This window comes from Scatophagus argus, chromosome 15 (assembly GCF_020382885.2).
Source record: "Scatophagus argus isolate fScaArg1 chromosome 15, fScaArg1.pri, whole genome shotgun sequence".
Lineage (NCBI taxonomy): Eukaryota > Metazoa > Chordata > Actinopteri > Scatophagidae > Scatophagus > Scatophagus argus.
In genome coordinates this window covers 11,499,106-11,514,383 of record NC_058507.1, presented here as the reverse complement: position 1 = coordinate 11,514,383, position 15,278 = coordinate 11,499,106, and the positions used below count along the sequence as shown (strand labels likewise).

The 15,278-nt window shown below is 40.0% G+C and overlaps 2 protein-coding genes across 2 annotated transcripts in view; both read right to left on the bottom strand.

Moving 5' to 3' along the window:
* The window catches only part of bahd1 (bromo adjacent homology domain containing 1), a 28,823-nt gene extending 25,722 nt beyond the window's left edge, over positions 1 to 3,101 (bottom strand). Inside the window, exon 1 of the mRNA XM_046412169.1 lies at positions 2,616 to 3,101. The gene's annotated coding sequence lies outside the window, so the exon portion shown is untranslated. The remainder of the gene's footprint in view (positions 1 to 2,615) is intronic.
* Positions 3,102 to 6,796: 3,695 nt separating this feature from the next.
* Positions 6,797 to 14,338, bottom strand: ivd (isovaleryl-CoA dehydrogenase). Its single transcript, XM_046412170.1, has 12 exons — positions 14,099 to 14,338; positions 13,161 to 13,250; positions 12,947 to 12,998; positions 12,639 to 12,808; positions 12,432 to 12,525; positions 10,763 to 10,893; positions 10,508 to 10,604; positions 10,234 to 10,327; positions 9,682 to 9,763; positions 9,459 to 9,563; positions 8,921 to 8,993; positions 6,797 to 7,935 (listed from the first exon to the last, which is right to left on the bottom strand). The coding sequence occupies exons 1-12, from the start codon at positions 14,228 to 14,230 to the stop codon at positions 7,802 to 7,804; spliced, it is 1,254 nt and encodes a 417-aa protein (XP_046268126.1). The 5' UTR covers positions 14,231 to 14,338; the 3' UTR covers positions 6,797 to 7,801.
* Between the last annotated feature and the right edge of the window lie 940 nt (positions 14,339 to 15,278).

The following is a 15,278-nucleotide window of genomic DNA, read 5'->3' as shown; positions in this document are numbered from 1 at the left end:
AACTGAAGCTCTATTGTCAGGCTTTCCTGTCCACAAGAGGCTTTACAAACACCATTATACTGAGGAACTCACTGCCTGACTTGTATGTCATGCATTATAGCCCTAATGTTATGTTAACGCCAGTACATTTTAGAGCATGAGGTGATCTTTTTACATATTAAACGGCTTTACATATGGCTTTTAATCCAAATAGGGTTGCAATTCCTAATTATTTTGCTTAGCAATTAATTATTAAATATTTTGATTACATCAAAATTTAATTGAGTAAATGTCAGAAAAGTGCAAAATGTCTATAAAAAGTTCCCAGAGGTCCAAACTGAAGTCTTCAAATTGTTTGTTTTGTCCAGCAAACACAGGTCGAACATTCAAGTCCTTCAATTCCAATTTAACTTAAAATAACAGCCTGAAAAGCATTTTGACAGTATAAGATTAGATGAATAAGATGAATGATGCCTTTCTCATTCCCACTCTGATTGTAGAATGAGACAATCGTCATGCACCACCAACTATAACACCATGTTTTAGAAACAAAAAGTTTGAGTTTGACATCCTCCGGCTGCTCTGCTTTAACAGTTTCCTGATGGACAGAAAGCTTTGCTTGTTGCTAAAGTAACCGCTAACTGTTTTTAACTGTCGCTTGCTGCTCTTAGCTAGTTAGCTCAGTTAGCTGTATGGCTAGCTGTCGCTGCCTGCACTGGAAGGTTTTCTTTTTTTTGTTTTCCAAGGTTGTGAAGTCATGAACCAGCCTACTCTGCCTCTGACTGGTCAGTGCTTGATGTTTTGGTTGTTTGGGTTGATAGGTTTAGACATGAGAAGTGAGACTGGTTTGGTCTTTGCCATCCTGGGACAAAAAGAATACTGAACGCCAGACCGGACTGGTAGCTTGAAGCATCGGGGAGTGTTGGTGTTTACACCACTAGCACAGGAGCTTTGAGCCTCTGGGAGGAGGAGGAGGTTTTCAGTCTCAAAGCAGGGATGCTGAATCAATACAGAAGTGCTGTTGAAATGCAGCTGAATCAGTAGCTTTATAACTGGGGACAACAAACTTATTATGGGAAAAAGTAAGGGACTGGAGCACACTGACCGATTTGTAATTTTTAATTAAGCAACAACAACAAAAAAACTGTACTGTGTCTTTATTAGAGTCAAAATACACAAAGACACAAGGCCACTCCATATAGTCAAACTAGAGCACATGTCCAGATGCCACTGCATAACTGGACAGGTAGACAGGAGAGCTGGCTGATTTTCTGAGATAAACTTCCACTAACTAGATTTTTGACTGTGGAACAGCATCAAACCTTTGCTTGTTAGAATTAACTCCTGACAAAGGAAACAACAACAACACTGCTGGCAGAAACAGTTCTAAAAGTGATGCATTTCCAGCATAAGGATTATCACACACATCCTGGATGTCCCCGGCCGATCAGAGGGCCCGACATCCAGCTACGTACACACAGGGAATCCCTGTTAGTTAAGCCACCACTACTTCCTCACAGACTACCCCCTCTACATTATCCTCAAACACCTAAATGTCCTCAAAAGTGATCCATCTCCAAATAGTATCAGCTTTAAACATTCCTGCAATCTGAAAGACAAACCACCTAACACAGAAGCACAAACGTATTATTTGCAACATGTGGTACCAAAATGATGACAGTAAAACAGCTTTGTGTTACCATATTTTCTATCATTGGATTATTATAACATAAAAATTCATATATAATGTCATATCCAGATGGTGAGGAGCTAATTTAAACTATTTATGTACTTTGGGGTTATTAAATGTAACTATATGTACTCATGCCTGATAGTGTGCAGCATATGCCCACTGGTTTCTCACATCTTAATCAGCACAGTAACTACATCTGTCAAATAAATATGAGGACAACAATGACCTCTGAACAGTAACGGTATTAAGTAACACAAAACGGGCACACTAAAGTTTAAAGCCTACAGTGCAAAAGCCTCAAAACTGTACCAAATGTTAGGTAGGCCCACATTTCCGACAGTCCAAAAGCGGAGGATATTCAGTGTAATAAGAAAGAAAACCAGCAAGTATCCACATTTGCAATTACGTTTTGGTATTTTCACTTAAAAAAAAATGACAAACGATGAATCGATGGCGACTCAGTGAACTGACACACGACTGGGCCAGTCACCCAGCTCTAGAATTAACCAGTAAAACAAGTTGCTCGGTACAGGCTACATTTTCCTGTTGGTGCTGGCAAACATCACACACGTTTCATCTCCCATCAAACAACTTCAACTGTAAAACTCCCAACACGAGAACTCCGCAGCAGCAGAGTCGAGCCTCAAACTTGACTGGAACAGAAGCTGCTTGTGTGACATTTTCTGCGATCACGAGCCGAGCCGCTCGAGGCTCCACGCACGCCGCTTACGCGACAAAAGACGAACGTGCCACCTGCACAACAGTGAACAACGAGAGATTTCCAAAAAGTTTCACCACCAAGAAAGGGATGATCTGTTTGTCTGTCTGCAGCTGACACATTATTATTCCAGCCCTGAGCTGTCTCACGGCTCCATATCGTCCCGCCTGTCACTTTCAGTTTTGCCTCGAGAGGCGATAAGAGTTGAAGGCTGTTGTGTCTTACCGCCGTGTAGACCGTCAAATAATCCCGAAAGAGACGATTTGGAGGAAGAAAGATCACTTCCACAGGGGGAGAGAGCGATGCGTCAGGTGTACGCTTCTCGCAACTGAAGGAGGAAAACAGAGTGGACGGCGACTCATGTTGACTTGATCGGCTGAACCCTTTTTCCCCCTTCACTCCAAACTGCTCCGTGCGCTGCGCGTAAAAAAAAAAAAGAAAAAGAAAAAGAAAAAAAAGCCCCGGTTGGTAGACTTTAAACTACAAATTCTCGTTCAAAAGACAAACGGAGGCGTGCTGAGAATACAACAGGCTCCTGCAAACTACGGCTCTACTTCAGCGTGTTTTTACATAACAGCATCATCCGCTTTTTTTTTTATGTTGACGCATCATGTAGCGAAAACATGGAGTTTCTTAAAGGGCCACGGCCGCGGCGTCCACATGTCACCGTCCCCAGCAGCCCCGCTGTGGCTGACAGATGGCTTTCACCTAGTTAATGTCTTAAAGCCCCCGTTCTTTTGACACTCGTATTAACCCTGGCAGCAGTGACTGAAAGAACTGCTCACGACTGAATGGAGGATCTGCGGTTTGTCAGCTCTGGCTCCAAACCAAAACCTGCTCTGACATGTGACTGCATGCTGCCTCCTGGAGCAGGCTACTGATGAAGAGGAGTTGATTTGTCTTTTGTCGTTTTTAATTCCCTCTCTACATTGTTGTTTTATGTAGTGGCTCGTGGGATTTTTATATTTAGGGTTTTGAAGACGCTCTGCGTTCAGAAAATGGTCCTCAAATTTAGTTTCACGATACTAAAATGAAGTAGAATAAGAATAAAAAAACAGCAAACTAAAGGTCTGTATTAATTTCATACACAAATAAGGGGAACCACATTATTACTTTTCTCTGTGTAGGTATGAACTGGACGACATTAACTTGTCATCTGACTGACGGATTACATAATTGAAACCCACACTAATCCCAGGCAGGTGCTGATATAACATGTTTGCATACATTAACATTTAGTCTGCAGACTGTTTTATTAATACATCTAATCAATCCTTTGATAAATCAGTTATGATACATTAATACAGAAACTGCTTTGGGTTTGTGCAGAATCCTTGTGTCCTGTGTTTGTTCTTTGTATTTATAATTTCTAATAAGGAGGCATCAAATCTGAATTTACTCATTAAAAACGTTAAATAAGCTGCTAATAAGTAGATGCTGAGCAATGTAAGTGGCCCAGTCACACAAAGGGGTTTTTACATCACTGCAACACAAAAATTATTCATAATGAAGGCTTATAAAGGATCTCTAAAGCTTTTGTAAATGAGTTATTAGCCATTAAAAAAGCCATTGTAATGCATTAAACCTTTATGAAAGTTGTCTTTTTAGGAACAGTCTCAGTAATCCCACATCATGTACTCATGTTCAGTATCTTCACTGAACACGAGTACATGACAGTACATTCATGTACATTCAGTACCATCTTATTGCAAAAGTAATGAGTTTTTGAGTTGTGTGCAGTCAGATTTCCATCACGTGCACCTTCATTCAGCATATGTCAGAATGGTCGTCTCCCCTGGAAGTTTGTGACCTGCTTTTTGTAAAGAGGAAAACGTTCACTGGGCAATGAGGTATTCAGTTCTCAATGTCTCCCTTGAAGGGAGGAGTCCTTCCTTCTAGGTTAAGAGCCACGCGGCTAAAAAGACAAAGAGCACTCTGCTGACAGAAGTTACACAGCAGCTTCCTTCACAAAGACGTGGACTCGCAACCGTGAAGCCACAGAAGTTGTTTTAAGGTTGAATTAGAGTCATTTATTACTGATTTGATGATTTATTAACTCTTCAGAAAAGCAGCTCGCTTTAGAGTTAGCTTGCTTTACTATAAAATTAGACCTAATCTGTCAATAAGCTGGGCATTTTTCAAATTAATGCAAATAGGTCAGCAAAGCTAAACACAACAGCGGTCTGTCAAAACGTTTAAAAAACAAATGTAATTAGTTCTCAATGAAGTGACTCCCGTGTGACGCAGATGCACAATCATGTCTGATGTAAACTGTCGTCCTTCATCTTGTCATTGTGTTTTGGACAGAAGAAATGAACCACCTGCCACTTCAGGACGGCAAACCGGTAGAATTTGATTTCTTGTCTTCATCAGAGGAACTTTGGTGGTGCTTAGCTTGAGGCTGGTTTCAAAAACACGTCTATATAACACATAGGAATTATAGTTTATTGTTTCACTGCCTTTGCTCGGATATCCCCTTCGTCAGAACTGTTTGAATATTACTTATACTTCATCCAGTGCTGAACATGTTGCCTAAAAGGATTCAAGTCACTTTCTCAGTCTATTCCAGAAAGTGTCTCTGATCATACGGATTGAAGATATACTGTTGTAATATAAAGCTTGGATTTCTAACTAACAGCATCTCATTCCTGCCCAGCCCAGCATATTAGACATAATAATGTTTAAAACCTGACTTGTTTCCTGTAGATGGAAAATCCACCCTGTAACAGAACTCCCATGCATTATTCAAATGCACAGGATAGTTCAATATGTGTCTGAACTACTGTCTTCCCTTCAGCTTTGCTAGAAACAGGAAGCACTCATGTTCAGAGGGAGCAGAGGAGCCACACAAACATGCATGTTTACTTCACAGTGTTTTTTCAAATCACATAAATGCGTTTCAGGACAAGCACAGTCATGTCTGTTTACAGTCAAAAGATCAGGGTGCCTTTTATCGTTTCCGCACTGAGCTGAAGAAGCACTTTCAGATATGAGATGCCATCTCCACCAGAGGGTTGAGAACTAAAACAAGCAACTCTGAATACTGTTAATCCTTCAGCTCGTCACCGAGTGTGTTTTGATCCCAACACACGGCGGAGCGACGTCGCTCAGCGTCAGAGTCTAACAGCAACATCTTCTGCACATCAATCAGTCACGAGTCACGGCAGCCGGCACACATGAAATGACAGAAGATGATGGATTGTAGGCAATAAGCTGATCACGTGTCATCTCACCAGGTGATGGACAGAGCAGCTTCAGCAGCAGCTTACTGAGCGGGCCATAAGAAGGAGTGTGTGATTACTGGAAAAGCGCAACTGACTTCATAAATGTGGTGCTTATTTAAACTTTATTTTACATTGTACACACTGAGTGATGAAATGTAACACAGAGGTATTTCCTTTATACATCGTTTTATTTCAACATGTGACATATGTAAATAGAACATGCTGTAAAATATGTATGATAGCTGGACAGAGAGATAATCTGAACAGTGAGTTTCACGTTTAATTTATTGTTAATACGTATGTGCATGTAGTAATTCTATTTGTAATTGAGTGTGTTCATACTGCAGGATTTCAAATCAAAACAGCACTTAAATATATCTGTAGGTCTACATATTACTGACCCAAGAATTAATGACAAACAAAATATTAAATAATCTCTAGTGCTTCAACCTAAAAGTTAACTTTTTAGTATATTAAAACAAATATTTATATTCCACTGCATTTTTGGAATTTCACAGCACTCAATAAGGTTTTGCTGTAGTTTCAGGGTAATGAGATGTTTTTTGCACACGATATGGTGGTTATAATAACAACACAATATATTGGTACAAAGACAAAATAAATAAAACAATGTGGGAGGCGGTAAAGTTTATAGGGGGAGCAGAAAACACTCTGACTGCTGAGCGCCTTCAGATCCTGGAGGATTCAGTGAGGGTTCAGACATCGACTGCTTCCAGTTTGTCTGTTTTTATCTGTACTCTCTGTTATGTTTTCTGTTCAGTTACTGATATTTTGGAGGGACATTTCTGAATTTAATAGCCCATGTCAAATTCTTGATTTGGGTTTGGGTTTAGTGTAAGCATCAATGCTGGAAATCATAGTGCTGTCTTGCAGCTTTGCATGTTTGCAGTACCTGATGAAAGATGCAGGGGCCACCGCATGAGCAAGTGATAAGAGCTGTTCCTCCAGTGATTCAACGCTGCACTTCCATTAAATTGGGGGACTCACAAACAGACCTTTAAGAAGGTCAGAATCAAAGGAGTGGACAAATTGTCCTGATGTATAGTCCTCCAAAACTCCAAACATGGAGGATCCTACATCTCTTTAATTGTCTTGACAACACACGGACACACACACACTTGTGGGGCCGAGAATGTACAGTACATAAAGGCTGACACAGAGTCCAGAAATTAATTTTTATTTTTTTTAAATTATTTACTGCATCAGAACCACTTTATTTCATACATGTTCACACTGTCCATCCACATTCTGACAACTATAGTCCTCTGGAGAAAAGACAAACACATTTTTAGGAAGGTTTCTCCAGTCACACTGTACAGACAGAATACAACTGTTCTAATGTGCTACAGTTTAAACCAGAATACGCAGACATCAGCTGTTCTTAATTATTTATCAGTAACAGTTATCACTTTGTAATGAGATCATGAGAGAGAAGTTGTATAATAAAAAAATTCCACACAGTGAAATCATGACTTCTTTATAATCAGTTTTCACTTTTCAGCTCATCGCTTTTAAAAGGTTTTATTTTATCCCAGCAATATTGGCCAGAGAAAAGTGTCCCACAGCCCCTCATCTGTTGTCATTAGCTTATCTTATATAATAATGACTCAGTGTTCAGAGATCATTTTCATAATGAAACGCCAATGTGGTTTGTTGAAGAAGAATCTAAGCAGTGGGTAAGCAGCATAATGAAATGGTGAAATTAAAAAAAAAATGTATTAAATTGTACACAACTGCATTAAACTTTAAGTGTTCAAAAGCAAATTTAATTAAGCAAATTTTTAATTTCACCACAAGAGAGGAAAATCTGCCCATTTATAAAGCACAATACTTTATAATTTTATTGCTTGATCTGCATTTCAGTGGTTATCAATTAACTGGATCTCAAACTAGTTCGCCTAATATCCAAAACAAAATGATATCAAGGCTGCTTAACCAACTAAACCAATAATTATCCATCTGACCTGTCAGCTTGTAAGATCACTCAACTCCCAAGTCATTTCATGTGTGTTATATAAGTGAATTAAAAGGTGCCGATGCTTGTGACACAGACGATGACATCCTACCAGCAGCAGCAGCTGATACAGCATAAGGCCCCGGGTGTGAGTAACTGTGTTTGTCCACGGCAAACCACTCAGACAGTCTTTAGTGATTTCACGGCTCTGATTATTTGAACATGGAGTTGAAGGCTCGTCCAATAATGAGCCGGCGAATTTCGCTTGTGCCCGCGCCGATTTCATACAGCTTCGCATCACGTAAGTACCGTCCCATGGGATAGTCGTTGATGTAGCCGTTGCCTCCTATTGACAGGTGACACATAAATTAAAGTTATTGTGCAGTGACAGAACGGGTTGAAAGCGCACACTGAAGAAATAAAACACACTAAATATGTTGCTGAGCTTGCCAGTTGACGCGGACAAAACTTGAACCTGAAGTATAATTTCAGCAAATCATACCTTATGTCAATTAATCTACACATACATATGAAAATAATGACTCATTTTTCACTACTTAATGTCAGCAAACTACAATGTGAAAAATGTCTGAATTAGGTAAGCTTATACAAGAGGAAAAATATTAACAGTACAAAACAAAACCAATGAAAATAAAGTAACTTGAAAATTTTTTGAATAAATTATTACATGCAATATTAAGGCATTTCCTGGACAAAGCGAGGCAATTATATGCCACGTGTTTAATCAAAGCTCGGCACCAAGTGAAAATGGCAACAGGCAATACAACAAACAAGAAGAGGCAAATTTCATCTAACATGCAAATGAAGGTAATTACACAAACACTGAGCAGAACAGGAAGTCTAGAAAGCAGTTCAAGTCTGCCAAACCTTCTCATTAAAAAATGAAAGTTCAGTAAGGAATATTAATCCATTCTTTCCCCTCTACACCATATTCCATTACATCCATTAGGTTAACCATCCATATTATGTACAGCATATTCCCACTTTTCTCTCCATCACCCTGGAATTCGTGTTTACACTCCGTCTCCTCTCTCTTATCCACACAGCAGCCACTCACTAGTCAGCGTGTTATTTATTAACCCAATCAGCTGAAACCGTAGAGTCGTGCTCTGAGCTCCTGTCAGCGATGTTGACATCAAGCCATCACTGAGCCACACGCAAACACTGAGTGTAGACCCCAGATGTCTTCATCAGAAACTCATCTCGATGTTACAGCATTTTCTGTCCATCAACTCTCAACATTCCACTTGTACAGTTTCCTATATTTCTAAAATCACAAAAGTCGAGCCACTCGGCGTCTTGGCACTTACCCAAACACTGAATGCCATCCAAAGCAACCTGAGTGGCGTTCTCCGCACAATACAGGATCACGCCAGCACAGTCCTGCAAAAGAGTCGACAAAGTCACTGTGTGCAGCAGTGGGGCGCATGACAATTCAGGAAAGGTAAAATAAGATACTGACTTAGGAAAGACAGTCTTATGTGAAGGGTTCTATAAAATAACATGACTGAAAACATTTCAGTCACGTTAACTCTGGCATTTTAAAACTGTTTACTCATATACACACACATATACAAAAGTCAGGGTTTACATTAACTGTATTTAACACGTCCAAGGCAAGACAACTACAACATTTTATATAATTTTGTATAATTTAAGGATGCAATATTTTTTAAAAATCAGTTTACAAAAGTTGAAAAGAAAACATACAAATGCACTGATGAATGCTCCAAATACATTTATACATACACAATATTCAGAGCAGCTTTTATAACAAAATAAAAATGATGTAAAAAATGATATAAAATGAGGATGGTAAAATGATAAATGATAAAAAAATCTTCTGACCATTGCACTGAAGTGTCCTCTGTCACAAGCCCGAGCAACATTGTACACATACTGCCGACAGGAGCTCAATCTGGTGTACATGTCGGCCATCTTGCCTTGCATCAGCTGCAAACAGATGAACACAAAGGATTATGTTAATTTCCAACAAGTGAGATTACAATAAGTTTTAAATTCTACACCTTCACAATAGAAGAACTCTACTTTGTTGTATAAAAACTGAGACCTGAAACTGTCCGATCTTCTGTCCGAAGGCTTCTCTGATGTGGAGGTAGGGGACGGCATAGTCCAAGACTGCCTGCATGATACTGGAAAGTGATGATAAAGTTATGGACTGCTAAACAATTCAAACAAGTCTCATTTAATGGCACCTTGAACAACAGCTCACAAAAAACTATTCAAAACCATTCAATTTGATTTCTGATGTGTATTTTTATTTGTTCTTTTTTTCCTGGATTTAATCTGCTATATTAAAAATGGTAGTTTTTCCAGCATAGTTTTTCCAGAATATAGCAGGCAGAATTTTGAGGTAGAATATTCAAAACCAAAGGGTACTGATGGAAGCAAGTTACTCAGGAAAATGAACACGAGAAAGTATGAGTATGTGGACTGGACTGTGCAAAGCAGTAGCTAAATGTGTTAAAAATATGCTTGAGAACCCAAAATTATTCCCGGAGTATTACATCGCACCGTGAATTTTTTTCATATCACAATATGTACTTCCTTTATGTGTAGCATCCTATTTCTTTTAACAGTTTTAATTCCGGTATGAGCTTACCCAATAGGTCCTGATGACAACACCAGCCTCTCAAGATCTAAGCCGCTCATCATCACATAAACACCTTTGTTCAAGGGACCAAGGATGTTCTCCTCTACAACAAGCAAACAAAATACACAATTTAAACTAAATTAAAGGCCAGCATGACAAAAGAGATCGCGCAGCACAGGTGCAAAGAAATGAGCCAAAACAAAACTAAACAACTAAATGATCTGTGGATTCTCCTGTTTTTCACTTGTCAAAATATGTGCTGAGTGTGCACTTAGAGACACACTTGGGATTTTGCAGTCCTCAAAGATCAGCTCGCAGGTGTTGGATCCCCTCATGCCGAGTTTGTCAAGCTTCGGCGCCGTAGAGAAACCTGGCATTCCCTGCAAAACACGCACAGGCAAAGGCATTTCCTTCACTCTCTTTGTTCTGTGCTCCTTTCACATAGCTCTGTATCATATCTGTTCAACAAACTGCGCAGCTGATCCACACGTCACCAACAAGTGAAGAGAAGGATATGTCGTCGCATCACTGGAGTTACCTTTTCAACAATGAAAGCTGTGATGCCTCTTTGATGGGCCTCGGGATCCGTCTTTGCATAAACGATAAGGACGTCAGCATCCGGTCCATTGGTGATCCAGAACTTGTTGCCATTCAAAATAAAGTAGTCGCCTTTAGAAAAACATAAAAGCAAATAAAAAGTTACACTACAGATTTAGGTGATGTTAAAATACACACACACACACACACACACACAAGTTATCCATAGGTTCAAAGAGAGAAGGTGTGCTCTGATTGTGGTTATTTAATAGTTACCTTCTCATCAAAAGCTTTAGGCCATCATATTTTCAGACAGCATCTCTCATCATGGAAACATCTTAGTCTCTCTCTGGTTAAACCAGCACACACCAAACACACACGGCTACTCTGTCATTAGCCTCACAACCAACACCAGTTTAAGAATCCGGGATAAAAAGGTTTGAAGGAAGGTGCAGCCACCCAGCGTTCACACCCTTCAGCTGACAGCACTTTGATGTGTCTCATTCACTCACTCAGCGATGAAAACATTAACAGCTTTTCTCCCACTTCTGTGAACATGTGTACCGTCCACAGGCGGATTTACATTGTCTGCTCGGCTATTGTCTGTTATTTGAGAAACATAAAGAGCACCGGAACGTCTTTGTCTTCTGCTTGCTGGTACAGTCTGTGAGTCACATCCTTTTGCCTTAAACATACAGTAGTGTACAGTACAGTACATACAGTAACTGATTTTTTTCTTTGGCCACTTGGGGACAGCAGAAAGAAGCTGTGAACATGTCATTGGTATACAGTATTGTCACCTTTCAAGGTGATAGCACAAGCTTATTGTCAAACACATCCAGTAGTTAAGGAACAACATCTTTTGGCCACCTGATGAACCTGAATTCAATATTCGCTCTTCTTTTATCTTTCGTCTGATTTCCTGAGTGAACTATTAGTCTCTTCAGTTGCTAAAAGTGCCGCTAGGGTACCAGCTAACAGTGTCTGTTCTCCGTCCAGGCTTCAAAACAAGCAGCCTCAGTAGTTCTCTTATCAGTCTGCAGCGCTGGTCAGTGATGTGACATGAAAACATAAATACAAACATACATAACACAGCCAGGATCAGTCTGTGACCCCACAGGACTAAATTGTAAACAGGCTGTAACTTTTTGCTTCTGACTCTTCACATCCAGTATATCCACTGATTACAGTTTAGCCATCCAGCACACACATGAAAATGCTCATTGTGTACCTGACTGAAGTTTAGAAAAAAATTGTTACGTAAATACTTCACTTACTCTTACTTGATCAAACACATTGAACTGAAACTCTACTGAGGCTGTTCTGTAAATACTTCTCAAATAAATCCGATCAATCTAAATCAATTTCAGGCTTAAATGAACTACTTCCATTTTAAGCCTTGCCAATTCTGAGTACAGATGCAGACAATGTAGTTAGTTGAACAGATACAGATAATGGTATATACACTCATAGCTAATACATTTCTAATTTAGAAAGCAGGACTATACTCTACACATGCATGAGTATAAACATAAAACAAGCCCTTACTGATTCCCTGATGGAATATTCAAGTGCATGCCGCATCACAAGGACAGAAAAAGCACCACACAAAATAACTTTAGCATGTAGCACTAAAGCAGAGAAATAAATCGCTCTCTTTGGTGTCCTACCTTGCTTCTTGGCTCTTAGTTTCATGGATACGACATCGGAGCCGGCATTCGGCTCACTCATAGCCAGGGCTCCTACATGCTCTCCTGTCATTAACTGACATCAGTAAACACCATCATGAGAACTGAAATCAAATCTCATTTTGTTGTAATATTTATGTATTTCTCAAATAGTTTATAACATAAAGCAAAAGCAGCTTTGGTCCTCACCTTTGGCATGTACTTCTCCTTCTGTTTGTCATTGGCATGGCGCACCATCTGGTTGACACAGAGGTTAGAGTGGGCGCCGTAACTGAGAGCAATGGCTGCTGACACTCGTGACATTTCCTCCATCACGATGACATGATCGAGGTATCCCAATCCTGTGCCACCATATTCCACTGAAAGAGATGAAGAGAGTTTAGTCCTTTGATAGAACAAATAAAAATGAATCTGTTCCCTACTGGGTTATTAACTCATAATTTGCAACTACCTCTAAATAATGAATGATAGTGTTTTTTTTCCCTCAGCTGTCTTACCAGGAGCTGTGATCCCAAGAAGTCCCATCTCCCCCATTTCTTTCCAAAAATCCTGAAGAAGAGACAATGTAAAAAGCAACCAAGATGGGAATTCTGCTCTCAGTGTGAAGGTTAAATTTACATCCCCCATATGAGCACAGCAGTGTGTATCATGACAAGGCTACCACTTCGTTCATCTCTCTCAGAAAACGACAGGTCAAGAGTGCCAACTTACCCGCATTCCTGGAAATTCATTGTTCTTGTCGATCTCGTTTGCGTACGGCGCAAGCTTTTCTGCACAAAATTTACGGACGGTCTGCCTGAGCTGTGCAAAACACACCAAACAAACAATATACTTTAAAACAGCTGATTCAGATCTGGCATCGTGTAATTAAAAGCAATGAAAAATTAACACCCTGGCATTAATTCCCTTTTTTTTCCTTTCATCTGACTGCATGGCAGACTAAGAGGCTTATTAATTATATCTCAGGTGGAGACAAGTGTGCTGTTTGGGTTAACTCATAATCATGCAAAAGTAAGTTAACTGACATTAGAGGTATCTCCAGCTTTCTAATGCCCAGGACTGGAGGACTCCAACTTTCAGCCAATCAAATCCTGTATACGAACTCCACCCCCCCCAGCCGGTGTCCAGCCTCTGTGACTTTTGTGACAGAGACCACTGGACCTGTTGTCACCTTGCATTAAATTTATCAAAAGTTAACCGAAAAGCATGCATGGTTGAATTTTTTGCCCCTCGATATCTTTCTAGTACCTTATCACCAGCTATCATGGCTAACAGTGGTAAATTAAGCTGGTTCAACTTAAAACGCTAACCACAGAAATATTATTAGCGTCACTTACTTTAGTAGTAAGATAAGCGCAATTAAACTTAATTTTGACTTACATAGCTGTCGAGAGCGAAAATTTTGTTTGCTAGGTGGTTAGCTAGGTCGGCTAATATCAAGGTCTTAGCTGCAATTGTTAGCTAACGTTATGTCATCACAGCTTTTGCAGTGTCCCTGGATGACTGTTTCTTTGTCCGTTAAACTTGATACAACCATACGTACATTAGCCTTGTTATAGTGACTCTCTCTATTTTTTTTATCGTCAGCTGTTTGTCTGCACAGAAAAGTGAAACTTTGTTCGGCTTGTTAGCTAGCCAGTGTGGCAAACCTGTATCTGATCGTCGGTCAGTCCGTTCACCACATCATCCACCGGGATAGAAGCCCCAGCGCATCCTCTCCTCGCCACCGCAGGGATGGATAACCGGGTGCCGAGGCGGAGGGCGTTTCTGACGGCAAACATGTTGTTGCTTACGAAGGGCAGGTAAAAGGGCAGAAATTGTGTACTTACGGTGGATGGTTGTCAGACCCCGTGCAAGCTGCTCTTTAGCACAGGGAAACTAAGAGGTCTCACTCTGCCGCTATTTCATAGTACCGCAAACGTTCGCAACATATGACGTAGAAATACGTCGACAGAAAAGAAGACCGGGGAGCCGGTAGGTCACGGCGGACCTTCGAGCATATCATTATACTATGCAGTAAAATACACAGAATCCAGTTTATCTTTATTCAATTCACGTTTAAAAGAAACTGATCGGTTTTCTTTTTCTCTAAGTGACAGACCTATTGATAATACACCCCAGTCCAATAGGGGGCGGTAATGCGCAAACAAGAAGACAGAATAAAAAGAGTAAATGACTGTAGCTCCAAACACACTCATTACTTCACGCGCACCCACTCCAAAAATTACTTAGAAAATTATTTCAAATGGCAAACATGACAGGTAAAAGGACAAAAATGTGGTAAGGCAGGTGGTTGTCTACCTCGGATAAGCTGCTCTTTACAGAAAGTAAAGAGGTCTCACTCTGCCACTCTGGAGATTTGAGGTCTCCAGGCAGCATTGCTGGGTTAGCGATCCAGCCTTGCTTCAGTGCTGTACAAAATTAGTTTTGTGGCACAAATAGGCTGCTTTATTTGCACAATGTTATTTGACATCACATCATTCCTTACAATGACTATTCACCATTAAAGGCTGGTATTGGCATCTGTCAGCGTTTTTGTTCTGCCTTTCATGTGGCTCTTACATTGAGTGTACAGTAAATTTGTTTCTGATTTATTTCTTGATCGTTTGAGTGACAAACAAAAACACAAAAAAAATCTCTCAGACGCATCCAGCTACAGTTCTTTCTATCAGTCCATCAATGGTGGAAAATAAGTACATTTACTCAAGTACTGTAAAGTACAATTTTGTGGTGCTTGTACTTAACTTTAGTACTGCTCTCTGCTCTCCTACATTTCAGAGAGGAATGTTGTACTTTTTACCTCTCTACATAGATGACTAGTTACTTTAC